Here is a 27,413-nt window from a genome sequence, read left to right on the forward strand (position 1 = left end):
CACAGTGTGGTCCTGAGCTCATTTAAGATGGACCGAGCTGAAGTGGAAAAGTGTCCTGTGGTCTACAAATTACAACAAAGTTTTTTTGGAAACCATGGACACCAAGAGGAGAGGAACCATCCGGCCTGTTTTCAGGGCAGAGTTCAAAAGCCCACATCCGTGATGGTATAGGAGTGCATTAGTGCACATGGCATGGATGAGTTGCACATCTGTGAAAGCACCATTGATGCTAATATACAGTGTCTGTCACCCAACCCATTTGCCCCGACGACAGTCATGAGAGGGTGGAAAGGACTCACATGCCAACAAAGCCTTCAAGTAACAGTGGGAAGTGGATGTCAGTCACTATAGAGTGTGAGAATGATGACAACCACAAGAGGCATGAGGATGCTGATGATGTTGAGCTGTTGAAATCCTATATCAAGCAAGAATGGAAGAACATTTCACTTTCAATACTACAGTGTTGGTCTACTCAGTTCCAAAAAAACCTTAGACTGTTAGAAGAAGAGATGATGCAACACTGTGGTAAACATGTCCCTATCCCAGCTTTTTTGAAATGTGTTGCTGGCAAAAGATTCAATACAATTACTCAGTTTCAACATTTGACATATTGTCTTTGTATTATTTTCAATTAAATATAGAGTTTAAATGATTTGCACATTGTTGTATTATATTTTTATTTACATTTTGCACAGCATCCAACTTTTTTACAAATGGGCTTGTACATCGAGGGGGTGATGTTGACAGGAAGTTACCAGAGAGAGCTTTTTTGGTTTCACACTTTGAGAACACTACAACCATTGAGTGTTATTGAGGTTGTTGTGCATCCTCTGTCTTTAATTAGTGGGGCATTGATTAAGGATCTTTTAAAAATCTTTTTTTTGGACCCTTCAGCAAGATAATGACTCCCAAACGGCCATCAAAATCCCCACAGAAATGGTTGCTGGAACACAGAATCAAAACTTTGCAATTGTCTTCTAGATCTAATACAAATGAAAACCTACAGTGTGTATTGAAGAGAGCAAAAAAAGCAAAGACCCAAAGATATCAAGGAACTGGAAATGTTCTCTATTTAGGAGTGTCCCAAGATCCCTCAGCAAGTGTTCTCCAACTTTTTAAAGCATCACAAATGCAGCGGTTATTCTAGCCATGAGAGGCTTTTCACTAAATATTAAGAAAATTTTGAAATCTATTAAGTAATTTTTTTTGTTCCAAGATAGTGTTAAACATATGCAGTGTACCCATTTGTTAAAGCCCCAAATATCTCTCACTGCATGTGTGGTTTATTAAATATATTAAATACTAAAATTTATTTTCATGAAGAACATCAAAAAATTTGAAGATGACCGTATGTACTGTAAAAAAAGCCTACACAGAGTCTCAGAGTGTGTTAAATGCACCTTTGCTAGCTGAACAAAGACACAATGAACAAATGTATAACATTACTCTGCTCTACTGGCTGAGGAGACCAAATCAACATGGTTTATGTCTCTGACTCACTGAGAATTTTCGCTGGTTTGCACAATGAACTGAGGCGTACACACGAAATGCACTTCTGATTTAATTACAGGAGTTTAGCCCAGTGAACTCAATAAAATAAAAAAATAAAAAAAAACATTGTAACAAGCTACACAAGGCACAATAAAGACAATCTGTTGGGTAAGTGGGTAAGCTGGGTAAGTGAAATTAAACTGCTGAAGACTTACTATACTCTATATACTAAGTTACTATGGCAAAAAAAGAATGAGTAAAATAAGAGAAGCTATTATGTCAGTTCAGATGCTATAATGATTGTCCTGCATAAGAACCCTTTGCTTGGCATATAGTTATGTGAAAAAAAAAAGTGCCCATTTAGGGTTCGTAGGCTGGAGGGTGATCACAAGCCCCAACATCCTTTCCAGTCAGGAGAGCATCATGGCTGCCATAGCACAGCTGGTCAGATGTCTGCACCTTTACCACCTGCAATCCACCACAACAGACGCATAAATTACAGCAGTCACATGCATTGTTGTCAACATTATATGTGTACAAGCCATAACACAAGGTTTATATATGGTCATACAGTGTGTGAACCATTTCTGCTGACGTAAGCTTATACCTACTGACACCCATTCACGTTACAAAATCAATAGAACAGTGCTCTGTGCTACAGGACAAAATGGTGAAATGCAATGTTGGGGGGTTCCAATTTAAAGACTCCTGGCACTAAGAAATGTGTTTTTTTTATGAATAACTCCTCTTCCTGCTTACGACTGATATTCATGCCAAATGTATTACTACAGTGCACTAGACTGCTATAGTATATAGTTCACATTTTTACACTGGAAACAGACTTTCTCTGTGGGTGTGAAAAAAAGTCATTTGTGGGGCACTATGTAGTGGTTTAGTGTTGTATTTCACAAGTGAGCTTACAGATTACAATGTATTTCACAAGTGAGGGAAGATTACAATGTGGTGTTAGGAAACTTGCATACAGACCACGCTTGCACTTAACATAGCTTACTTGCTCTTTGTTCCAACATTGTTTAAACTGTGCAGTAAACTGTTGGAACAGATGAATGACATGGGTCAACTGGGTAAAATTTATATTCCACATGCATCAAATAAATTCTCACATGTTGTACACTGCTCTCCCTGCTGAAAAAAAACAGCAGATACCAGCATGAATTACATCTAGTGCTGATCAGGTGCTGGTTGACCAGCATACTGGCATCCAAAACACAAAATATTCTGGTTTTGCAGGTGACCAGTAATTTGAAATGGTCATTTCAATATGATACAGAACTAATCAACCAACAATAGTACCTGACATAATACTCTTGCAGCTGAATGCAATCAAATCCCCAGAGCAATGTTCCAACATCTAATGTAAAGCCTTCCCAGAGAAGTAGATGCTGTTACTGCTCTTTATTAATATCCTTGATTTTCAAGGAAATATTGGATGAGCAAGTGTCTACAAAGTTTGGACACACACTGTATGTACCCAGTATTTTGTGTTACAAGTAAGGTGAAAAGTGAAATAGTAAATTAAAATGCATGTTTCATTGCAAAGAAAAAGCATCAAGCAACAATGTTTCTATTCTTGCAGTTATTTAACATTATTAACATCACTAACATAAACAATATTATACTACATAAGTTTATTCCAATAAGCTTAATGTATTATAAATTTGACTTTTTGCTTTAATTTCAATATATTTATAAAGATTTCTTTAAAAATACTCTTCATGCTTCACAAATGTGATTGGCTTTTCATGTGCACATACTATAAGCAGAGCAAAAAATCATGAGTAAATGTTAGGGTCCTGAGTCATGGAAGCAGCACGGAAAATTATTGGTTAATTCCGCCTTACCATTTTGGTCTCAGAGGCTGGACGGCTGGCCTTGCAGGAAAAGACGACAAGTGTGATACAGACACACACCTCCAACACAGAAAAAACTAACAGCACACCATTCAGTCCATCCTGTATAGTCTACAGAACACAAACACAAGAAAGGAATGACAAATATGACTCAGGCAATCAACTTTAGTTATACAGGAAGCATGGCTGTGCTATAAACTACCCACTTTAGAAAAAGCCTTTGTGCACATCTGGCATTTGAGCACTGTTACAATAAAAGTAACAATGCAGCAATTAGAGGAGTTTTAAAGACACATGCTTCCAAGTAGGGGTGGGAATCTTTAGGCACCTCACGATTCGATTTGATTATGATTCAGAGGGCTGCATTGCAATTATAAAACGATTATATTTTTCTATACAGGATTTATTTTTTTCTCACTGTGTGATGACTTGGTACTTTTAAAGTATTTGTAATGATCTGTAATGAATTTTCCATTTATTTATTAATAAAACAAAGTGAACAGGAAGGCTCTCAATATTCACTGCTTTTGCTTGGAGCACATTAGCAAGCAAGTAAGCAAAGTTTATTTATATAGCGCTTTTTACAACAGGTGTTGTCACATAGCAGCTTTACAGAAAAATCTGTATTAAAGAAAGAAAGAAAAGAAAAATCTGGGTCCAAGCCCCCATGAGCAAGCCAGTGGCAACAGTGGCAAGGAAATCTCCCTAAAAGAGGAAGAAACCTTGAGAGGAACCAAGACTCAGAACCCATCCTCCTCTGGTTGACACCGGATAGCAAACATTGTTACTATGAAGCAAAAAAACCAGAAAGCGGTGGCTAATTTGATTAGCTTATGATATAATGCAGCAGCAGCAACAGCGGTGGTCAAGCCGATGGCTGGTGAGCAGTGGCACCCGATCAGGGCAGAAGGCTCCAACAGCATTAGATGCACAGGATGGGCATTAGACGCTGCTGCCACTCATCTGCGATAAAATGCACAGTTACAGTGAAATAAGATCCAGTGGCAGTGGATGTCCATGCAGCACAATACAGCCAGCCTACCCGTTTTCTTTAGTGATTTTATAACTTCGGATTTGGTCTCGTTGTAGAGAGTTGGGGGGGGGTCACTGTCAGTTAAATATCTGTGAGACCGGACGTGTGGAGAGATGGAGGAGTAGATAAGTAGCGCACTACTTTGGTAGGTAGCTACAAATTTTTGTGTAGCTACAAATTTTTGTGTAGCTTTAGCAAAAGTTTTCACTATAAGTTCGCCACAGCCTTCAGAAATTTCTCAAAAATGAATCACATAATGCAAACGTTCACTGGGCTAGTGACGATTGTGCAATCTTGACTGAGGCGTGGACAACTCAAACAGGCAGGCACTCGCCCCATGCGCTGATGACCCCTTACTAATAGGCTTAACTCAGGGATCGCAACCGAAATGTTAAGAAGAGCCGTTTTGTCCTTTCAACAAAAATTGAACCCTTATGTCCATTTACCCTCTTGGCTGTAAGTATATCTCAGCATGTGCTGATGTTCTAGTATAGGCTGAAAATATAAATGCAGACTTACTTTGCTCTGCTTTAACCTTTAGCTCAGCTGTAGCTGCTTTTCTCGCATCTCAAGAAACATTTCTGTGAGTTTTTCTGTAAAATGTCTCTCAATGTTTGACTTTTTGCGAGGCTGAAGTCGCTTCTCATCCTCCAGCTTCTCGTTCGAATTGTCCTGTTCCACCTTAAATAGTGTCTGAGGTGGAACCGGACATTCGAAAGAGAAGGAGAAAGAGAAGCTGTCCTTCTCAAATCTCTGTCTTTTGCGTTTTCATCATCTGTGTTGCTGTATGTCCAGCAGTCTGCAAGTCAGTCTTCAGCTTTAAAGGTTGGTGAATTATCAGTTATGCATTAAATCCAGCATTTAAGACCATTTATTGTGAAAACTGTGGTAGTACTGTGTGTTATAATGATTTTACAGTACAGGAGGATTATGTTATTTTACCTAAAAATCTAGTTCTGCTGTGGAGCCGCAACAGCAACAGTGGAGAGACTATTCAGGCCTGATTCTCACTGCAAACAGAGATACAGTCACTGTTGAGAATTTTGAGGCTAAAGTGTTGCTGAAGTTTAACAAGGACTCTGAATGTCACATCTGTGTATACACCGATCAGGCATAAAACTATGACCACCTCCTTGTTTCTATGCTCATTGTCCATTTTATCAGCTCCACTTACTATATAGCTGCACTTTGTAGTTCTACAATTACAGACTGTAGTCCATCAATTTCTCTAAATACTTTATTAGCCCCCTTTCACCCTGAAAATCGATTTTTGACATTTGTGACTCGATTCAGAATCGTGATGCATCCAAGAATCGATTTTTTTCCCACACCCCTACTTCCAATTCTAGACAAACTAAACTACTGTGCACAATGCAGGATCAGTACTTTTTACAAAAAACTTTCTGTACCCAGAAAACAACACTGCAGACAGCAATGGGTTTAGGACACTCACAGTGAATCGCATTGCCATATACCAGTAATCCCAGTACCCCCTGTAGGAAAAATCATCCAGATCAGGTCTGATGGCAAGCTCAACGCAGAAGTAGCAGATGCCTGAAATGGACAGCAGTGTGCCAATGATGTTCAGGGCCAAAGTGCTTTTAATCTGAACAGGAAAAAAAAAAACAAATAAAATATCACCATATATCATTTTAGAGCATTAAATTTTATGAAGTGTGATACAGGAACTTCAAATATATAAAAAGGTGAAAAAATAGACAGGAAAAATTGTAAGAAGAGTAACTCAGGAAGCTTGATGAAATCACTGCATTGTAACTTTGTTAAAAACCACAACCACAACCGTTTATCCTATGATTTGCTGAGTGAATCACTTACAAGGCGAAGAGAGGTTCCCTTGTGTGCAGCCAAAGTTACAGATCCACAGATGATACACTAGAAAAAAAGAGTAAATTGTTTAATACTTCATTTCTGTAAGCTCACTATCTGTGCTTATTAACTTGATATTTCCAGATTAAATCAAATGAAACCCATGGCTTGAAAACAGAAGATGATGGCGTAACAGTAATCATCACTGAAATTACAGGATAAAAAGAGTAAATAACTGAATTTAAAGGATAATAAGATTTAACTTATTTAAAAGAGTAAGTCAGAACTTTTTTAATGCTTGTTGTGGAGAAAAAGACCATAATATAGTGAAACGACATGAAACTAAGATAATCCATTGGTTACTGTCATTTTTTTAACAGAGAATATAATCACATTTGTGGGTTTCTTTGATCGCTCTGGCAGCCATCTTGAGTGTTTTTTCTGCATGACCCTCTGTCTGGAGGGTCATGCAGCCCTAACACCTTATCCTACCCCTCTATCTCGATGAAAATTGGGACATCCTATTCCTAGTCATGAACGTGCAAAATGGAGGGCTAAAGGTTAAGTGGCAGGGGCAAGAGGTGTGAACACTCACCGATATTCCAAGACCCAGGGGGACTTCTCCATGTTGCGTACCTGCGACCAAAGTAATTATTCCCACAGCAATCATCACAAACCCAACGAACACCTGCAGAGTCTATCAGAAGACAAAACAAAAAATAAATTAAAACATATTTTTATACAGTATTATATAATTATAATACAATGTATGGTTATTATATAAGTGTTATAATAGTAATAACAATGACTGCATTATTATTTCTGTGTCGTTTTGTTAGTGATATTACTATTATTAGCATTACAAATAAATTTCCTTTTTTAAAATCCTGTGATATAAATTTGAGCTCATATTCTCCACCCCTATGAGCTAATCAGCCAAGCAGCACTGCTTAGATGTAATGCTAGGGTTTAATTTCTTTTCCAAAGAGTACAGAAGCCCACAAGACGAAACTCTGGTGCTTTTTTGACAACCGCTGCTAGATGGTGCTGCGATAGCTCTGCCGACATTTTGGACTGAAAACGCCAAACAGAACAGAAACAACATTCATGTCATGTCAAATTTATTTCTGTAAATGAGATGACGATCTTGTTCCTAAACTATGATACTAATTCAAGTATAATAAATGAGGTTATGAAACTGTTATCCTTGCTAGCCAAATTTCATATACACAGATTCAGTGTCATGGCATCCTAATTTTAGGCTGTCCTGCAGTGACGAATGTTTTACGATTCCTTATTTCGAACTAAAGCTAAACTATTACAAGCTAAAGCTAAACAAAGCTAAAAAGACATCATTTCTATGTCACGGTTGGCTCCTCCTACTACTCAATGTGCTTTTTCTGTTTACTTTTTGATTGTCCACGTGCATTTGTTTTTTCCATCTAGTCCGGCCCCTTGTTTCGTGACTTGTCCGCCCCTGATTGTGCCCATCTGTCCCTCATCATCCCTGTTATATTTAAGCCCTGTGTTTGCTCCTTGTCTTTATTGTTTCTTGTTTGAGGTTTGACCCTGGATTTGCCCTTAATAAAAGTGGCTTATCTCCACATACGTGTCCGCCTCTTCACTCCGCATTACATTCTGTTCAATGAAATTAATTAAAAACACTGCACTGAGCAACCTAGATATGCATGTATGACATATACTGGCCAAATGTATTATTAATTTTAACGTTTTATTTCCTTTTAAATTATTAATATTTTATTTTCTTATTGTAATATGTTACTTGTTATTTCTGGGTGGATGCATTATCCTTGATTTTAATAGGTTTAGTATAAATTTGCATGTTTAATTCTTCCTATATGTAATTGGAGCTGTACATTTACCCCTAACATGATTTAAGATACAATTAAAAAAATAAAAATGGTACATGAAAACAGAACCCACAGACAATTTGTCAAATAAGAGAGAATCAAAGAAAACAGTACTTGGTAATAAACTGTAGAAGTTACAAGTGTAACAGTAAATAGTCTTTCACTGTTTCCCCAAACACTCTGACATGTAATTATTCACAAACGTGGAGAAATTATTAAAGTGGGAGTTTTTCAAATCGTCAGTAAATTGTATGAGAAGGTCTAATATTCTATGCTAGTTTTTGTTTCTATGAGTTTCAAGCATTAACATGTAAAACTGTTCAGTAAAATCTCTGTTCTATTAAAAGAAAGACAACATTCAGTGTTCATCCAAACACCAGCATCAGCTGTAATTATAATACGCTTATTTACAATATTTTTCATTTTTCAATGCAGGATATTTCTGCTGCTGTGCTCGGGTGTTGCCATGGAGCGACCAGTTAGCTTTCACTTCTTGTTAATTCTTAAGTAATACTATTTTCCTTTAACTTTTTAAGTTAAAAAAGCTTTCTTTGTGAAAGACTACAATTTTTAATTATTATTTTATCCATTTGGCGCCATTCACTGTCAGTAACTAGGGACTCTCTCGCGGGCGCCCTCTAGTGTTCCATCTGCATGAACACATCATTTTACTCCATGGCAAGGACTCAAGGATTTATTATGAACGACTGCACTTACCCCCAGGGCCACGGGCTCTGCTTTCAGGAACAACCTGGTCATGTGAGGCAAGCTTGACTTCATCTGGCTCTCTTTGCTCTCAGTAGGACATGGAGGCGCAGGGGTGTCCAGAGGGATGATGTGGGTCACCACCCGAACTCCATGAGCAGCAGCAGTCACGGATGTGGCCATTTCCCAAGATTACGGGATCCAAACCTGTAAAAAAAATCGACACTCGACACTTCCAGCACTGGGTGCACACTGACATTTATTTCGGGGTTTATTTCTGCTAAAACAACATTCCTCTAGCATTTAGGCTTGGCGAATAATCCTCAGGAGAAAATCAGGCCCAGGGCTTGACGTTTTTACGCATGCGCGTAATCACAGGAGGAGCACGTCGGTTTCATCTGTGCTACTTTACGCTATTAAACGCTTAAACGGTCAACCCGTATACACGTCTTATATCTTCATGATGATCTTCAGTTTTATTCAAAATAAAACAACAACTTTGTCTTTACATTCGTAACAGCAACAATAATTCAAGGTAATCTTGAGCGCAGGTTTAGTTTGTCTCATAATAAAGACATTTCAAAAGTAGGTTTCTAGACAATACAGACAAAGGCCTGTTGAGCAAACCTACCAGTGCGTTTATACCTCCAGAAGTATGCTCGCTTCCATAACCTTAACTAATGTTAAGTTTGGGAAACTACAGTGTACTATCGTTTCAACGCATATATATATATATATATATATATATATATATATATATATATGCAATAGTGTAGACTGTAAGCACATTGATAATCACTGTCATGCTTAACTATATGTCCAGTTATAAACTATAATTTCTCAAACATTTAAATAACCATAATTCTTTTATTTTTATTTTTACAACAGGGCCAAGGAAAATGGCTGAGCCAGTAACCTTCCCAGGTTCTTTCTGAAACTGCGTGGGCAGCAGTGGCCATTTTGTAAGATTAGGCTTTATCAAAATACAAAATACAATAAAAAATACTGCTTTATCGGTGCTTAGTTATAGATCCATCATACAGCGCTTATGAACCACGCTTTGGCGTTTCAGTGTCTTTATCACGACCTGAAGACCTGCTTTACGAGTAAAAAGCGCATCTTTGTTGTCTTTAGTTCAGATCTGTAACAGGAACGGTCAACAAAACTAGAGCGCAGGTGTCGTTTCTCTCTCTGTCATTTTAGCAGTGATGCCGACTCAGACGAAGCCTTACAGCTTCTGCCAAACTCACCTGTGCTTTAACGCCTCCAGAAGTTACCGTATTATTAATCTTAGCCGCGTATAACCGTCGCTACTGTTTAGTTTCGGTTTAGTTTTCAGTCTTCATCATATACGGGAACTACAGGGCCGTGTCTGAATAGATGGATAAACCAGCCTTTCCCGTCTGCTTTCACTAGTTCCTGATCTAAAGCCCACGGTCTCGCTAAACATAACGTCTGATTTAAGACGCCTGCGGATCCACATGACTTGTCGATCAGGTAAAATCAAGGGCAAGACAACTGAAAGCAAGTTTTACTGAACTACTGGGACGCAGCCCAAATCCTAGGGAAGAATATTAACTCCTTTGGAGCCACTGGACTTCGCACAGAGTAATTCCCCAGCACGTCACTAACTCTAGTGTTTTAAGATCATCGTGCAAAAGACCGTTTGCATTTATTACAAAAATGATTTATTGATACAATTTTACATTAAGTTAAAATGAAACATATGTGTATGACCATCATGTGCGCACTGAAAAAGGAATATTAAAATATTTATTCTGGACGAAACTGCAAGTTTTCACAGTCTTACGTGTGGAAAACATCAGTGATTTTAAGCTGTAAAGGACAAAAGATTATATGTTCCTTTGAGCAGTAGCTTCATTTCCTTTCTGCAAATATTTCCACATGTGTTCCACAAGTTTGGCTGTCGAACCATGATCTTGACTTTACTGCTTTACTCTCAGAAAGAAATCTCATTTAAACGTTTAAAAAAGCATAATTTTTAAACTTATTTCGCAACACAGGAAACACATTTCTCAATGTTCCGAAAACACTGTGTCCGTGGCCCGCTGACATTTTCATGTCCTTTGAAAGACTTCCAAAACTTCTGCGGACCACAAAGCTATGAAAAGGTTGTTCTTCAAAAGTCCCTGGTTATGGAGGAAAGTGGTAACCTCTTTTAGACTTTAGCAGTTCAGATGACAGTAATTTCAAAATTTAACTCTAGTTTTTGTTGCATCTTTATGCATCTACAGATTACTTAAGGTGTAGTGATAACCCAACGTCGTGAGCAGGCAAACATTCAGGGTCAGCAGGATCAGTATTGTGGCTCTTCCTCCACCACAGCAACGCCCCAACAGCAATCACAAAGAGGCATATGGCCAACAGAGAGGAAACAGCAACCAGCTCGTTATAGTAGATCTTCTGATGCATAATTGTGTCCTCATACAAGTCCGGTACAGGTATCGGCTCCAGCCCAGAACAAGATGAGGATGTCTGGGAACGAGAGGAAGTCTGTAGTTTCAGAGAGATGGCTGCAGTCTGCTGAAAGCCCTGCTCTTCAGTTACACAGAAGTATTCCAAGGCAGTGCTGGGAGTGACAAAGAAGATCAGGCTACCATCTTCATGCTGCAGATAGAGGGACTGGGGTAAGGTGCTGTGATTAGGGAACCTCCAGCTCACTTTGGCCTGTCTGGAGCTTGAGTAACATGGCAGCATGACCAAGCGGTAAAGCTGGACCGACACCACCTCTGGAGGACATAAAAAGAGACACATAGTTTAATGTAGAATGATTTGTAGACCACTCATTTTCGTATGCAAAGTGCAATAGAAAGCTGAAAGTAAGTCAGGTCGGGCGTATTTACTTCGGACAAGTGCACTACTCCTATCTGTCAAGTTTTTACATTGCTCTTCAGCATTGCCATTCTCTATATCCTGACGTATTGAGACGTTCCTTAAACAAAGAAAGAGAAGAGAAAGAGATAGGGGACACTGCACACATTTGACTCATTACTTACAACATGTCAAATAAAAGGCACCAGTGATGAACAACGATCATTATATGTGCCACACTAAAGAAACGTCTTTGGTGATTTTCTCAGTGAACTCACAAATCAGGCTTCATATCAGACACTGGGATGCAGGCTTTGCCCAGCAAGTCCCAGCCACAGAATGGATCCCGAGCCAGCACACACTCAGCACAACTTGAGTAGAAGGAGCAGTTAGACACAGGTACCCTGATCACACCTTCGGACGAGCCCACAAATACCACACCCTGTACAGGACACACCAAACTATTTGTTATGGTCAAATGTAAGTAGAGAACATCTGTTACACCAGCTCTGCATAAGTTCAGTCGTATGCTGGTTGTAACATAAGTGTTTACTAAGTTCAGGTTCATGTATTACTAAATCCAAATGAGTTGCACCACACAAACTACTTTTCAATGTTGAGCTTAGTAGTTACTAAACATTTACACCTCCCCCTGAGCAGGTGTAAGTTTTAGAAAACCATCAGAAATCACATAGAAAGAACATAAAAGACCACTTCATGACTTAAAGTGGATGTGTTGGAAGCTGGGAAAACACTAAAATATGCAGGACAGGGTACTTCAGGACCAAGAGTAACACATTAACTAAACCTGACAATTAACTGATGGGTAAAATGAAGTGTACCTGAGAGGGTAAAGCACCAAACTGTGCAGGAATACTCTATAACAGGGGTGCACACCTCCAGTCCTGGAAGGCTAGTGTCCAGCACAGTTTGGTGCCTGCTCAAACACACCTGATTACACTTATCTGTTAATTGGCAGGTTAGGTATGTGTGTTTGAGAAGGGAAACCTCCAAACTGTGCTGGACACCGGCCCTCCAGGACCAGAGTTGTGCACTCCTGCTCTATAATAATAAATAAATCACAATAATAATAGAAAGGAATACCACATATACTACTATACTAAATAGGCTGCCAACATAAGGCACCTACTAGAAGTGCATTCATAAGTGTTTTCATTTTCATCTTTTTCATTCATTTTTGGATGTGGCCATTGTACTAAAGGGGTAGGTAATGCAGATATTCCACCCTCCTTTTACCTACACTCTTAAAAAAGATGGTTCCTCAAATGTTCTTCTATTGCTATGACCAGAAAAGGTTCTTTTGTTACAATGTTAAGCTTGCAACAAAAGAGGAACCCTTTTTGGTGCCGTATAGAATCATTCTCAAAAATGTTCTATACAGAACCATATAGAACACATTCTCCGTCAATCTGAGTATAGCCAGGTGTGATGCTGCAGAGGTTGCTGTTATAAAACGATGCTCACACTGGGAGTAGAAACAAAATAGAAAAATTGCCTATATCTCAGACTGAACTGAGGTAAAGACTGCATCGCTACTTTATCAGGTACACCTATCTAATAGCATGTTGTGCCACCTTTGGCCTTTAGGACCAATTTTGAGGTTTCTCTGTCAACTGGAGACACACTTTCTTACTCTTCCCCGACAAAAATGATGCCTAACATGGTTTTTGGTTGTTGTAGCCCATTCGAGAAAAGTGGTGCTTTCTGAGATGAAGTTCTGCACACCAGTTGCCCATCTGTTTTCATGATTATCATCATTGATCTTTGATCTCTATGATCCTTATTCACAAGCTCAAACTTTTGAAATGATTTATCAATATTCTGCGACAGCTTCAAGTGGCACATGTAGTGCTAACCACTGTGCCATGTTTAAAGTCATTAAAAAAACTCTTGATTCGCACTTCCCACCACTGAAGATTAACTGATGCTAAAATTGCTGGTCTGCTTGATTTATACGACACATCGCAGGACATGTCAGAATGTACAATCTACAATGTAAAAAATATGTATATGCTAAAGCAAATAAGATTAGACATAAAAGTTATGAGAAACTGTGACGTACCTTTGTAACAGAAAGAAGGATACTTTTGACAGTTTGTGGTTGTTTGAAAACCTGGATCTCTTCAATGATGTGGAATCCGTTGTTTTGTAGCACAACTTTGTGAAGTAATCCAGTCTCTAGAGAAATATTTGCAACATGGGCATGAAAGTCTTCAAGTAACTTAATAATGAAGAGAAAAAGATAATGACTATGTACTAAAATAGTTGTAGCAGATTTCTACCAGTAAGCAGATAGAGGACAGTGTAAATGTGACCACTGGCAGCCTGGACTGTTTGTGCTGTGATTCGACTGTACAGCACTTCGTTGGTTATGAGAAGCTGCTTATTTCCCTCGGATTTCACACTGGTAGCGGTCAGGAAGGTTTTCTTTACTAAGTTCAATGTGCTGTCAGTGTCATTATGTATCCCACACTGCAAAAAAAGTCTGAATAATTAATTTGCTAAGATGGAAACTAAGTCATCCAGAGTGGTTGTAAAATGTTACTTTCTAGAGAAACATACCACGCCAGAATTGTTCACAGGGGTGGAGAAAGGAACCAGATATCTGGCCTCCAAAAGCTACCTCACAGAAAGTTATAACACAAAATGGTTTACAATACTATGCCTTAGAAATTATTTTTGATAGCCATCAAAAAGCCTACCAACCTCATCTCCTTCTTGCCCTCCTTCCCTTCTCTACCCCACTATTACCCTTTGGCCTCCTTTAAGGCCTGACTATGTTTGTTCTATGTACCTCATTATTTGTAAGTCGCTTTGGATAAAAGCGTCTGCTAAATGTAATGTAATGTAATGTAATGTAATGTAATGTAATGATAGTTTTGTGAAAAGGTTTTTGACTAAAATCTATTTTTAAAATCTATGCAGAATGACAAAATAGTCCCCAAAGGAAACTGAGATTTTCCTCTTCTTTTTTTTTTTATCACAAGCAACATTACCTATACATAGGCAACATATGTAGGCTCCATGGTGGTTTATGTCACAACCATTATGAAGATAAAACATTGGTAAGTTTCTCTACAATTAACCATTTGACATCAAACCACTATGGATGACTAAATTTATATTTAAACATTTAAACTACACTGCAATTTTGAAAGTTTACATTGTCAGTAAAAAATATTTGAGATGGGTAAAATGCAGGAAAACAAGATGTAGCCCACTTTACTTTGCCCAGCTTGGAGTTTGGATTAGGTTGTTCCCTTTGGTAGGTTTCTGCAGTGTAGGTTTTGTAGGCTCCAGAGAATGCTGCTTTAATGCTTCCTAGTGTAAAAGCACACACTGCAGTCGGACTGGATCCTAGAGCCCTAAGAGACAAAGAGATAAGGTAATGGAAGGATAAACACACAAAGTTAAGACATGACTTCCAGAAATCTGGAGAATGAAGGAAATACTATGAGTTATTAGCTGTGTGTGGACCATTGAGATGTGAAGATGCCATAGAACCGTGTATTATCAGGCAATTCATCATCTGCTGGTGGCATCATTACAATGTCCTGGAGCAAATTGAAAGGCAGCTGCTTCTCTGTCTGGCATATGAGCTGGGACTTAGCAAATGTTGTCCAGCTCTTTTGAAGGACTCTCTCCCCTCCATTGTCATCCTGCAAAATGATTCTTAAATGTATCACATTGATGACATAAAAGGAAGTTCGATACTTCAGCAAAACAGGAATACAGAATAAAAACAACCAGGTTTTAGCCCCATGCCGTTGCCACAATCAGTGCATCATTCAGTGGTCATTCAGCTAACTTGGATATTCCTAAATTATATTGATTAATAATTCCCCCCACCCCTGTAACTCTGTAATCAGATTACCTAAGACACTGTTGTTTCACTGTCTGTATAAGAATTTTTGTTTGTGACTCTGTGTTGAGGTGCTAGTGAGCAATGGGGGCATTAAAAGGAAGGGGAATTTGCACTTCTCCACAAAGATGGCCGTGCTGAGATAAACCAGACAAATTGAGATAAAACTGCAGCCCTTTTCATATATATATATATATTTTTCATATATATATATGAAAAAGGCTGCATATATATATATATATATATATATATATATATATATATATATATATATATATATATATATATATGAAAAAGGCTGCAGTTTTATATCAGTTTTATTTGTCTGGTTTATGTCAGCATCTCAGTCTTTGTGGAGAAGTGCAAATTTTTCATATTAAAGGGGTTTTAAAGGGGTTTTAAAGGGTTATATATATATATATATATATATATATATATATATATATATATATATATATATATAAAACGGTGTACGATTGTTGCTTCTGGTTTTGTAAATCATTCACATTTCTGTCAAAATACAACCACAATTCCAAAAAAAGTTGGGATGCTGTGTAAAATGTAAATAAATGTAAATAAAGTTAGAATGCAATGATTTGCAAACCTCATAGCATATTTTATTAAATATAAGAACATAGAACACAAATCAGATGTTGAAAGTGAGACATTTGACCATTTCATGAAAAGCATTAACTTGTTTAGAACTTAATGGCAATAACGTATCTCAAAAAAATTGGGACAATTTGCAATCAGCTCACATGACTGGGTATAAAAAGAGCATTTTAGAGAGGCAGAAAGCATCCAAACTTTTTTGGAATTGGGGTTGTACAGTTGCGCCCTATACCAGGAATACCAAGACGGCACAAAGTGAGAGACGTGTGTGTGCATGTGCAAGAGAGGAGAGAGAGAGAGAGCAGCGGGCAATGTCATGGCTCTCACTATGCACTACTGCCCTCTTTCCCAGTTGTTTAGCAATTTAAGTTGTGTTTATTGTTGTTGCTATATTGCTGTTGAGGTTTATTGTGTGTATTTGTGTTTATGCCTGTTTTCCTCTTTTGTATACACCTACTGTTGTGTAGTTTTCTCCCCTCCAGTGTTTTGCTTAAAGCAAGTTGGTTTTTACCCACCTATTACTTTTCAGTGTTATAAATGTGAGATACATCAAAAATTCAGATTTTTCTGTTCAAGATATATTTGTAATTCAGTAAATATTCACACCCAGAAAGCACAACACCACATCCATTTCAGTCCCATTTGATTTAGCTGTATTCACTTGAGGATAAGGAGAAAAATGCTTACTGTGCAAACTTGGGCCACACGTGACACAAAGAATCGCTCCGTGTAGCTGTACTCTGCTGCCTCTTCCCTGAAGAAAAACAACACCTTCCCCTCACTGGGAATGTAAGAGGAGCTGATGAACGTAGGATCTGAGACAAACAGAAAGTGCACTTATTTTGAAGAATGAGAAGTCATTTCATATCATCGTCATAGTTTAGGGTGCATGCAGCACACCGGGAGCAGGTTTTAAATCTCATGCTGACAGGAGCTAGAAGACAAACCACTGAGTTTTTTAAAGGTAGTGTCAAGGTTTAAGTTGTTTCTTCCTTTGCTGAAATGTCGCGAGATGACGGGTGTGCTTCCAAAATAGTCCTCTGTTGTGGTAGTATACAGCTCTCCATCTGTGGACAGAGGTCATGAAAAGAGTGCGATTAATAGACATACATATGGCCATGTTTTACAATTAGGTGAGTCAAAATCAGCCAGAAAATGCCTTTCTGACCCCAATAACTGCTCGTTTTATGGTCACTTTTTATGCTCAATACTTTCTCTACACAAACATAGTGACAAGTATGTCATTTGCAAGATGTCATATAGATGGTGCTGTGAATCCACATAACCAAATACACCCTCACCAACAAAAACAGCTGTGTTCCTCTCAGATCCCTTGTAAGGACAGACACCTTTGGCAGACTGTGCTGCCCTGCTGACTGACAGACTATCTGCAGTCTAAGAGAGAGGTACAGAATGGAAGTTACACCAGGACATAAGTAAATAAGAAAATTTGTTACTTAAACAACAGAACTTACAAGAATTATGTCTTCAGGTTTAAATGCAAATGACCCACAGGCATACAAATGAGTGGAGTTGATAAACTGCAAGATCCGGACAAAATTGGCACAATTCTACAGACAGCGAGGGAAACAATGTTAGTCTATTGGAGAAAACATTTATTCAGTAACCTCAGTTTGACCTTGCGTTTCACCACCTGCTACCAGAATACCTCTTGACATGTCGAAAACTGAGTTAGATAAATTATCAAGAAATTACAAAAAAAAATATATATAATATTGTACTCATTATTTAATAACTTCTTAGTGTTCCCTCAAAGCTTGGAATATTGAATAAAAAAATCTTAAAACACCTTCTGGTATATTTATAGTGCTATAAGCCTACAAAGTATACATTATTGTAGAATAAAACTAATTTTATTTTAGTGATTTCAAACTTTTTAACACCTGTATACACAAACACTTTCCACAAACATCAGCTCATCAGCATCATAAACAAATAATTACAGTATACACACAGTTAATTACAGTACACACAAGCACCACACACATATTTGGTGAATTTAAAATGTGTTGTTTCTGTATCTGGCTCTGTGATTTAGCACCCAATGTTGCCCAACAAAATATGTGCAGAGGCAAAATAACAAATCCTAATAATTTGAATGTTATTCATTTTAAGTGTGTGGTAGAAGTTTTCTGAAACATGACCTAGATAAAGAGAGAGAGTAAAATTAGCCTACTGTTAATTATGAGGTGTGTTGTAATGTTGCAACATTACAAAAACGTCCATAAACCTTTTTCCAACTACTGGGTGCTTCTAAAGCGAGGATAAGAAAATAAACAGGTGGATGCATGAATGATAATGACAACAAAACACACCACACCTTCTCTGAAGTCTGACATCTGAAACCATGTTTTGGTGTCCAGTCATACTGTAAAATACAATCTGAGGTTATTTTATGTAGTGCTCTTTCTTTAACATTAAATATTGCTGAGTAAATGTTGTTTTCTGAAGAAGTCATTGAACAAAACAGTGACATTTTAAGAAACAAACACTAGCTGTGTTTATCTGTTAAAAGCCTTTGTTTGTTTTTTTTCTTTTCTTTTAAGTGCTATACGTCAGCACCTTGTTTTTTGGTGTAATGACATGAGGCTGACTGACATCCAATGAGAGCACAGCGTTCTTAACCCCAACAAACAGAGTGGCAGCATCTGGACTGAGCAGCAGAGCTGTGGTGTTCTGCACATCAGATGTTTTGTATGTGGACAGCACACGGCCTGGACTTCCTGTTAAACAAGAACAGCATTTTCTATGTGAACATTTCAGTTACCACCACTATTGGTATTGTAAAAAGGAAAGCTGTGGATCAACTTGGTTGACGTCTGGGTAACCATGTAAACCACTTTACTGCAGAAGTGCCATCTGACCAATGTTCATATTTTCAAAAGTAGCTCCAAACAATATCCCTCCCTAATAAACATTTGTTTAGAAGTGTGTAAAAGGGAAATTGAAACACATTTACACACACCAATACTTAGAAACATAACTGCAATTTTTAAAAATTATTTACTATATTTGATCAAAAATAGCTATTCTATATTGTGCAATGCTTATCCCCCTGAAACTACTTTCAAAAATAAAACACTTAAGTACTTTTGTGTGTGCATGTCTGTATATGTGTATTTGTTAAAAATATATCACATACTAAATAGCACAATAAAATCATTTTACATTTTCATAGAAAATTCCCAGACTACACCAGACTACATGAACACTGGCATTACATAGTATTTCAACATTTCAACATCTAACACAGAAAGACTGTAGCAAAATTGACATTGAGAAAATAGCAAAAAATCCCAACAGTCATTGGGACAGACAGACAGTCAGACAGACAGACATATACATCCACACACACGATCAGGCAACTGGCCTGACTGCATGTCTTTGGACTGTGGGAGGAAACCCATGTAGACATGGGAGAACATGTAAACTCCACACAGAAAGGTGGTCACTCGGCTGGGAATCGAACCCAGGCGACAACCGAAACAGCCCTTAAGAAATTATTTTATTGTTCAGTCAACATAAGTGTATTTTTTATTACTGATATTCAAAAATCTAGGGCTAGGAAAAATTAAAATATATAAATGGATTTCAATAAATTTCTAAAATTGCAATTGTAAACACTTCTTCTGCAGGAAGATCCAAACAAGTTGTATTACATATGCACCAACTGGCCACTTCATTATGTCCACCCACCTTGTATCTACACTCATTATCCATTTTATCAGCTCCACTTACCACTTAGCATTTTGTAGTTCTACAATTACAGACTGTATAGTCCATCTGTTTCTCTGCATACTTTGTATAATTTCACCCTGTTCTTCAATGGTCAGGACCTCCACAGGCCCACCACAGAGCAGGTATCATTTGGGTGGTGGATCATTCTGAGAACTGCGGTGACACTGAAGTGGGGGTGGTGTGTTTATGTGTGTTGTGCTGGTATGAGTGGATCAGATACAGCAGTGCTGCAGGAGTTTTAAAATGCATGCATATTTTTACAGACTATAGTCAATATGTTTCTCTGTATAATTTACCCTAAACTATCAGTAACAATAAAACAGTAATATTTTACTCAGTCTTCGTCTCAATTGCTTGAGTTGTGTCATATGAGTTGTGCTCCTGTCTGAACAGAGGCTGCTGTAGATCATGTTGGCGCACAGTTTGTGTTAGTTGTTCTATAGTTCTTGATCAATGGGTTCTCACCACAAAACCACTTTTGCAGTGACTTTGACGTGTGTAAAAACCCCAGAAACACTTCCTGATACACTTAGTGCCCACTTAACACTTAATGCCACTGCTTTGTTGAGGATGTTTCAGCACCAAAATAACTTCTGGTCAACAGTAGTCCTGTGGTCAGAAACAGTTTCTGAGAGATGCTCTTGTGCTTTTGTGCTCTGGTCTATTGCGTCTCAGATAAACTAGGTTACTGTGGATATCGTTGTCTAGCTGCTGTGTTTCATCTGCGTCCCCTGTGGTTTAGTACTTTGCGAGAAATGTTCAAGACCACCAGGTCTGATGTATTCTGCACTCAGTGTGACATCGCTGTCGTGAAATCTGTGAGACATTGTTAATTATAGCTAATGTGCTTTTGACAGTTTGCTGCCATCAATTTCACAAATTCTTCTTACAACTTTCTTTAACCTTAAAGTCAGAATATTGACCCCCAGGCATATCTGCAACCAAAGGTTTTCAAGCAAAACCTTTAAAGATTTGGTTAACTGTATATGCTAACTCTGCATTTCAAATGGATTAAGCAATTATTTAAAACCTTCATATGGGCATCTAAACAACCAAGAATGAAAACTGATAAGCCTTTTAACTATTATGTCTGACTGCTTAGTCCAGACATTCTGAACTCCTCAACTTTAAAACTTAAATTAGAGGAAGTAATGGCTCAGACCCTCTCATTGAAAGAGGTCTTTCTTCATGGCCCCTCACTTCTTTGAAACATTTTTTCAAATGCCAAACAGATTTTTAAAGCTCTCAGTGATATATGTGATACTTTTGAAACTACTGACTGTATCAACTTTAAGGAAAGATTTAAAATAAGCTCCTCTGATTCTGAACAATATTCTCATCTAAGAAAAACTATTGACCACTTTAATATGAATACTGATTTTAAACCTTCTTCTGTAGAAATGGCTATGTATGATTTTGAAAATCACAGCAAAATGAACCAAATTATATAGGAAAGGTGTTTCTTTTTTTAATATCACAGAGCAAACTCACCTTAGATGAAAAATCCTGAAATGAATATGAAACAATATGAAGTTTACTATTTCCAGCGTGTCCAATTGAAATATTACACAGAATGCGCTGTGCTCCTTAGAAATGACTGGCTTTTGCACTTAATGTTTCTAATCTATGCTGAAGATCTCTAATCACTAATGTTAATATACCACTGAATATACTCAAGACTAAAGGTTTTAAGTGACACCTCTGTTTAAATTCATGGAAAAACCCTCAGCCCCCTACACACATTTTTTTGTTCCATTGGGGAATGTTTTAATGGAACACATTTCCTATGATTTCAAACCAAAGTATAAATTATACTATGAATAGGGAACAAAGCTGTGGAGTATTTCAATATTTGACGTGTAGCTTGACGTGTGTAATACTTTGTGCAATACTTCTAAATAAATTCTAAATACTTCTCTGTTTTTTTTTCCATCATTATTTTAATTTTCAAAAACTCTGGGACTCATGTATACCTATTCTCCTAGACACGCTGTGACAAAATGTTCCTGTTTGTTTGTTTGTTAAGATAAACTAATATGTTATTCTCTTGGATATAACAATTACAGTGAAAACAATAAAAATATTGCAAAAAAAGTTTAGCAAACTGCATAATGTAAAGATTATTTACCAATTTAAGCTTTTTTTCCCCCTCTAGAGCTGCACATCAAAGCCAGGAACTACTGAGGAACCTCATTTTAATCATTTGCAGTTGTGTTTAAAGCACGAAATGACGTAATTTTCTCAAACTGATTTATAAATGCTGTTTAATTGATTTCAGATCAAGATTGATCATTTCTGGATTAACCTTCTAAGATGAATGCAAAGACTGAATCTGGTCAGAGGATGAGAAATCTCTCACTGTTTCTAATGAGTTTTCACTCATCGCAGCGTTTATACGTAAAGTAAAAGGCAAGTGCAAATAAAGAAAATTTATGCCAATAAAACAACTTAAGCAAATAAAAATCAAACAAAACGTGAGGATTTCAGAAGCGTACTAACCGAGGAAGAAGGAGGTCCGGGGAGTGTTGGAGCTTTGACAGACGTGCAGGTATCCTAAGAGGGTGAAGATTTTCCAAACTTGATGAACACCCGCCATAGTCAAAGTAGTGCAAGTAAAACCAGCATGTGCTCTCTAATCTGTGATTCAGCTTCACAACACCAGCACAAGGAAACTCAGCAACAGACTGCGTGTTTTTTTGTCAACTGAGGGAAGAAGAGGAAGGAAAATACAAACCACAGCTTCAGCCTCATCTAGGTTCCGTTGAAACCTAGGTAGCGCTTCCTACTAATGATGTTTCTGTCTTAGCTTATACTTCACACTTCATGCAGTTCAAATGTGCATGCATCACTATGTCAGCACCAAACAACAGATTCTAGTTTCATTACGTTCTCTTTCTTCGTCTCTTTCGATGATGTTGCTATGGAAATATGAGATGACCAGACAACACATTTTACTTTAACTTGTTTACAATATAAACTGTGTACAGTAATAAATAATGTATTACAGTAATAAAAAAGTTCCCCCCAGCAGTCCTCCACTTACAGCAGTCTTATTTACAAACAAACACACAACACACCTTGACACTACTGTACAGTCCTCAATCAGCACAACACAGTCAACAGTTCCTAAAAGCCAATCAACAAAAGTTTGGATTTAGGATAAATAACAATATTTGAACAAAGTTTTCTGCTTTTTACTTGCACCCTCATATAGCTTTAAGTCCAGAAGTAGTGTGGCAATCAAGCATTCTCACAATAGCAATTTCATCAGTGGTCACCAACCCTCCTCCTGAAGATCTACTTTCCTGCAGAGTTTAGTTCCAACCTACGTCTAATAAGCTGCCCCAGCCCGCAGGCAACACCTGATCCAGTCAAGGATTTATGAAGGAGTTAATTAACTGGAGCAGATGTGACAGAGCACAGATAGAACTAGACTTTGTAGGAAGGTTCATTGTACATTTGTAGATCGCGTCTCCACCTTTTGGCTAAGATCAAGTGTAGTATCTGTTCTTATCAGTTTAATATCTGATATGTTCTCTATATGAGGACTAAATACTAAATTGATTTTTAGAACAGGGAGACAGAAGAGGGGCTTGCTCCGTCCGCTCCACGCATTGACCTGGTATTGCAGTACGTCCGGGAACAATGCAAAGGGGGCAGTCGTGGGCTGGAGGTTAGGGAACTGGCCCTGTGACTGGAAGGTTGCCGGTTCGATCCCCAGCGCCGACACCTAACCTAACAAGACACCTAACCCCCAATTGCTTCCCGGGCACTGTGGATAGGGCTGCCCACTGCTCCTGGCAAGTGTGCTCACTGCCCTCTAATGTGTGTGTATTCACTAGTGTGTATGTGGTGTTTCACTTCACGGATGGGTTAAATGCAGGGATAAAAAAAAAGTATCACTTAACTCACTTAAGGTAGAGTCTCCAGGACCAAGGTTGGTGATTTACACTATGCTGACCATTCATTGGTTATTAAACAGAAAATGGTGTGCATGTGGTAAACACTACAGCTTATGCACTTACATTGGAGTGTGTTCCATTTGAAGTGAAGTAGTGCCCAAAAGCCAGTGAAAATGCTTTTGTTTTGCAAAACAACGTTATACAACGTTTTTCATTACAAATTATTATCAGAAGTTCCATTTTCAGATGTACAAATTTGTATTATGTCTACATTTTGTACCTCATATTCACACCTTATCTACTCGGACATGTTCGTATTTTAGTTTGCTTCGTGCGAACCTTTGGCATTGTTGAACCACAGTTGTACAGTGCGCTATACAATCTGTACCCTATGTGTAAAGCCTGGATTGTGGCTGTATTACAGTTTGTGAGCAAAAAGGTGAACTTTACCCACCATCTTTATGATGCGTTCATTAACTCGCACAGGTTTGCACCTCACTCCTGCCGTGCGAATGAGGCGCATTTTGACAGCGCCGCTGCACCTCTCTCCCCACGCACTCACGACCCAGAGAAGAGTGTGAAACCGGCTGTGGTCATTATATATACACAGTAATGTAATATATACATATGTGTTTGTGTGTGTATGTGTGTGTGTGTGTGTGTGTATATATATATCTAGGTATGTATATATGTATATATAAGTTCTGTGTGGTGTGCACAGTGTAGGCCATTATATATTATACATTATACATTATATTATAAGGCTACCACACACAAATAGTACATTAAATGTTTAAATGAAAGACATTTATGTTCAGTCCTAGCTGTATAACATCCTGTCTAACATTAAGTGTGCTATTTGAGTGTAGATGCCATAATTTCATGGCCTGTATTTACATTCACTACATTTGGCAGACGCTCTTATCCAGAGCAACTTACAATTTGATCATTTTACACAGGCTGTGTAAAAGAGGCTGCCCAAGGACTCTTGTTGGTATAGTGTAGGGTGCTTACCCAGGTGAGGATTGAACTCCAGTCTACGGCATAGAAAGTAGAGGTGTTACCCACTACACTATACCAACCATATGGGATATGGAACATGTGGAATAACTATATATAGGGATGGAGCCACTTGAGATTTAGCGACAGGCATATGCTCTCATTCTAAACCAAAGTGATGGTAACACGTTGGCTGTACCCCTCATGCTTCTCTGTGCTCCAACCTGAATCTTTTCACACATAAATGAAACATAATTCTATAGCGTGGGGGTTTCCACAAGAAACGAGAGTCAATATCTATATTCCAGCTTTACTGAAAACAACTCAACAGAGACAGTTTTACTGTGCTTATAACTTCTACTCAGAATGTCAGCTCTAACTGATAGCCATCTAGCTTACTGAAGCCTGTTACAAATGCTTCTTTACCGAATGCCAGCCCCCACCCTGCAGAAAAACACGTGTAAGGGGGTTTCTAAATTAACCAGAACCCTTCACCCTTTTAAATTCTTAAACTGAACTAACCCAGGCGTGCACTGACGCCACAAAACTAAGTACCATTAAACAAGGACAGAGAATGAGACTGCTTATGCTGTGGTTTCAGCAAAGCACCCCATGTAGGGTACAGATCAGGCAGTGTCGCAAAACGTAAGGCAGCAACAGGTCAGCTGACTGGAGACGAATGGGGCAAAATGTCAAAGCTAATAATCGTCACTTACAAATTGCAGTTTTGCATAAAAGCTCCAAATGAGCCCATTGGTTTTTTCTCAGGACAGCGATCCTAGCGCCTGACTAGAAGGCTTGGTCAATTGATGGTTCCTTTAAATATAAATTATCTGAGACAACAGGGACAAGTCTTTTACTGTGAAGAGTATCAATCACAACCCAGAAGAGACTACAGTTGATAGTTTTACACGTAGCCTTATGATTGCGATTTCGAGAGAGGCACAACAACGCTGACCAACCAAAACAACCAAACAAACTAGGATCAACAAAATACAAATCTGAAGATGGAACTGAAGGTACTAAGACCCCAAAATTAATCCCAGAAATAAATTCACATTTAAAAGTGAATCTACGCTTTTAAATACAATTCACAAATACAATGTTTTGGCTTAAATGTAATGCCTGTTTTCGTAGGTCAGAGCCATGTCATCTGAACTTATGCTTCAAGACTAGAACAAATAATAAAAAAAAAAAAATAAAAAAAAACTCTTGACCTCATTGTACAAAAGCCTCAGCAGTCAGTTGTAACTACCAGTCCAGAATTTTTAATCTTTTTATTTAGAACCTTTTGGACCCCACTGTAGCAACAGAGTAAAACACAAAGCAGTCCATCTTTAAAAATAGGTTTCATGTTTATTGCGTAAAAATACTGTATACTGCATGATAAACACCAATCTTTCATTTCCCCTCTCAGTATTTACAAAAGGCAAAAATTCCAGACGAACATTCAGCACCGACGTTGTCTTTCTACTGATACAAACGTGGGATTTATTCACTGAGATGAGCACAACAAGTGCACAACAGAACAACTTACAGCCTGCACTCCACACTGACACTGGGGAGAATCCAATCTAACTCAAGTTTCCTCTGTTACTGAACTTCTATTTTTATTTAAATTATATCAGCCAGTCACTGTGGAAACTTCCCTGGAAAACCTTTACCTTGCTAGCTGCTAGGGCACAAATCAGTAGGATGGTAGGCTACCACTTCCTCAATAGACCATAGACCTTCCGGGTCATTAGTGATTAGCTTAGGCCACATCAGCTGGGGTAAAGAATTTTTAGTTAGTGTCTGAAAGTGTAGATTTCCAAGGCTTTTGGTCATGATGTAGAGCACAGGAGTTCAGAGCAGCCTGCAGACTTCACTCATCTGGTGTAGCCAGCACAGGGCCATTGGGCCGCCTATTTAGTTCATTCTATATCCACATCTGTCAAACGTCCATAGCAGGTTCCATGCAAAGGCTGAGCACTGATCTCCATTCTTCACCTTCAAGGCATTGACTGGCTAAACTTTTTGCATATATCCATGTGTTTGACAGAACATACTGGTTGTTTTTACAATCTGCATATCCGTTGATAAATGTCTTCACAAGCATGGTATTCTTGTTTTCCCGCACAGTCTGAAATGCCACTTGCAGAAATGGATGGAATCCTTTTTAGGGTGTTTGTCAAAGTCCATTTATAAGTCATAGCTAAGTCCTCTCTCATGGTCAGTGCAATTAGAATTGTGCAAGTCTGCAGCACACTGCTGGCCACGGCTGGTCCACGCTGGTCCAACAGCAGAACAGCATGTCCTCAATGGTTACATAGGGGTAGTGTTGGTGTATTTCCTGGGGTGTTGTGGGCCCCTAAGTGGGGGCAATGGGGCACGTCTACATAAAAGAAGAAAGAATTAATCAGTATTTTCTGCAACAATTAAAATAAACCCATTATAGGTGGTTAAGTTTCCCTTTTTGTAGGTTAACAGTGGCATATTATTTTGGGATGTTCCTTTGCTTTTGAACAAGTTTATCCATCATGTTATCTGTGCTTATTTGTGGCATACTAGTTTAACTGCTATGACAAACTCACACCTGTGCAAGAATCTCAGCCGGCCAAACCAGTAAATTATGCACTACTACTTGAG

The 27,413-nt window shown here is 38.2% G+C and overlaps 3 protein-coding genes and 1 non-coding gene across 7 annotated transcripts in view; 1 reads left to right on the forward strand and 3 right to left on the reverse strand.

Moving 5' to 3' along the window:
* Positions 1–1,548: 1,548 nt before the first annotated feature.
* Positions 1,549–10,200, reverse strand: si:dkey-7j14.6 (uncharacterized protein LOC556585 homolog). Its single transcript, XM_017713114.2, has 7 exons — positions 10,049–10,200; positions 8,811–9,005; positions 6,818–6,919; positions 6,232–6,288; positions 5,849–6,001; positions 3,354–3,473; positions 1,549–1,959 (listed from the first exon to the last, which is right to left on the reverse strand). Exons 2-7 carry the CDS (start codon positions 8,979–8,981, stop codon positions 1,852–1,854), a joined length of 711 nt encoding a protein of 236 aa, XP_017568603.1. The 5' UTR covers positions 8,982–9,005; positions 10,049–10,200; the 3' UTR covers positions 1,549–1,851.
* A 263-nt stretch (positions 10,201–10,463) lies between these two features.
* Positions 10,464–22,591, reverse strand: LOC108436565 (semaphorin-4A). The gene is made up of 14 exons (XM_017713115.2): positions 22,384–22,591; positions 18,709–18,869; positions 18,467–18,514; positions 17,601–17,696; positions 17,427–17,520; positions 17,073–17,192; positions 16,813–16,940; positions 15,129–15,310; positions 14,878–15,016; positions 13,934–14,123; positions 13,714–13,829; positions 11,909–12,072; positions 11,663–11,751; positions 10,464–11,548 (listed from the first exon to the last, which is right to left on the reverse strand). Exons 1-14 carry the CDS (start codon positions 22,478–22,480, stop codon positions 11,055–11,057), a joined length of 2,118 nt encoding a protein of 705 aa, XP_017568604.1. The 5' UTR covers positions 22,481–22,591; the 3' UTR covers positions 10,464–11,054.
* Positions 22,592–23,349: 758 nt separating this feature from the next.
* LOC119263130 lies at positions 23,350–23,540 on the forward strand. The gene has a single exon (XR_005130141.1). It is a non-coding gene; the product is annotated as a U2 spliceosomal RNA (small nuclear RNA).
* Positions 23,541–26,121: 2,581 nt separating this feature from the next.
* The window catches only part of adam15 (ADAM metallopeptidase domain 15), a 44,327-nt gene continuing 43,035 nt past the window's right edge, over positions 26,122–27,413 (reverse strand). For all 4 annotated transcript variants that reach the window (XM_017713119.2, XM_037537165.1, XM_017713117.2 and 1 more), the window contains one exon: positions 26,122–27,159. In XM_017713119.2, the coding sequence (XP_017568608.1) occupies positions 27,090–27,159 (70 nt within the window). In that variant the 3' untranslated portion in view covers positions 26,122–27,089. The remainder of the gene's footprint in view (positions 27,160–27,413) is intronic.

The sequence above is a fragment of the Pygocentrus nattereri genome, chromosome 3 (genome assembly GCF_015220715.1).
Source record: "Pygocentrus nattereri isolate fPygNat1 chromosome 3, fPygNat1.pri, whole genome shotgun sequence".
In the NCBI taxonomy this organism is placed as follows: Eukaryota; Metazoa; Chordata; class Actinopteri; order Characiformes; family Serrasalmidae; genus Pygocentrus; species Pygocentrus nattereri.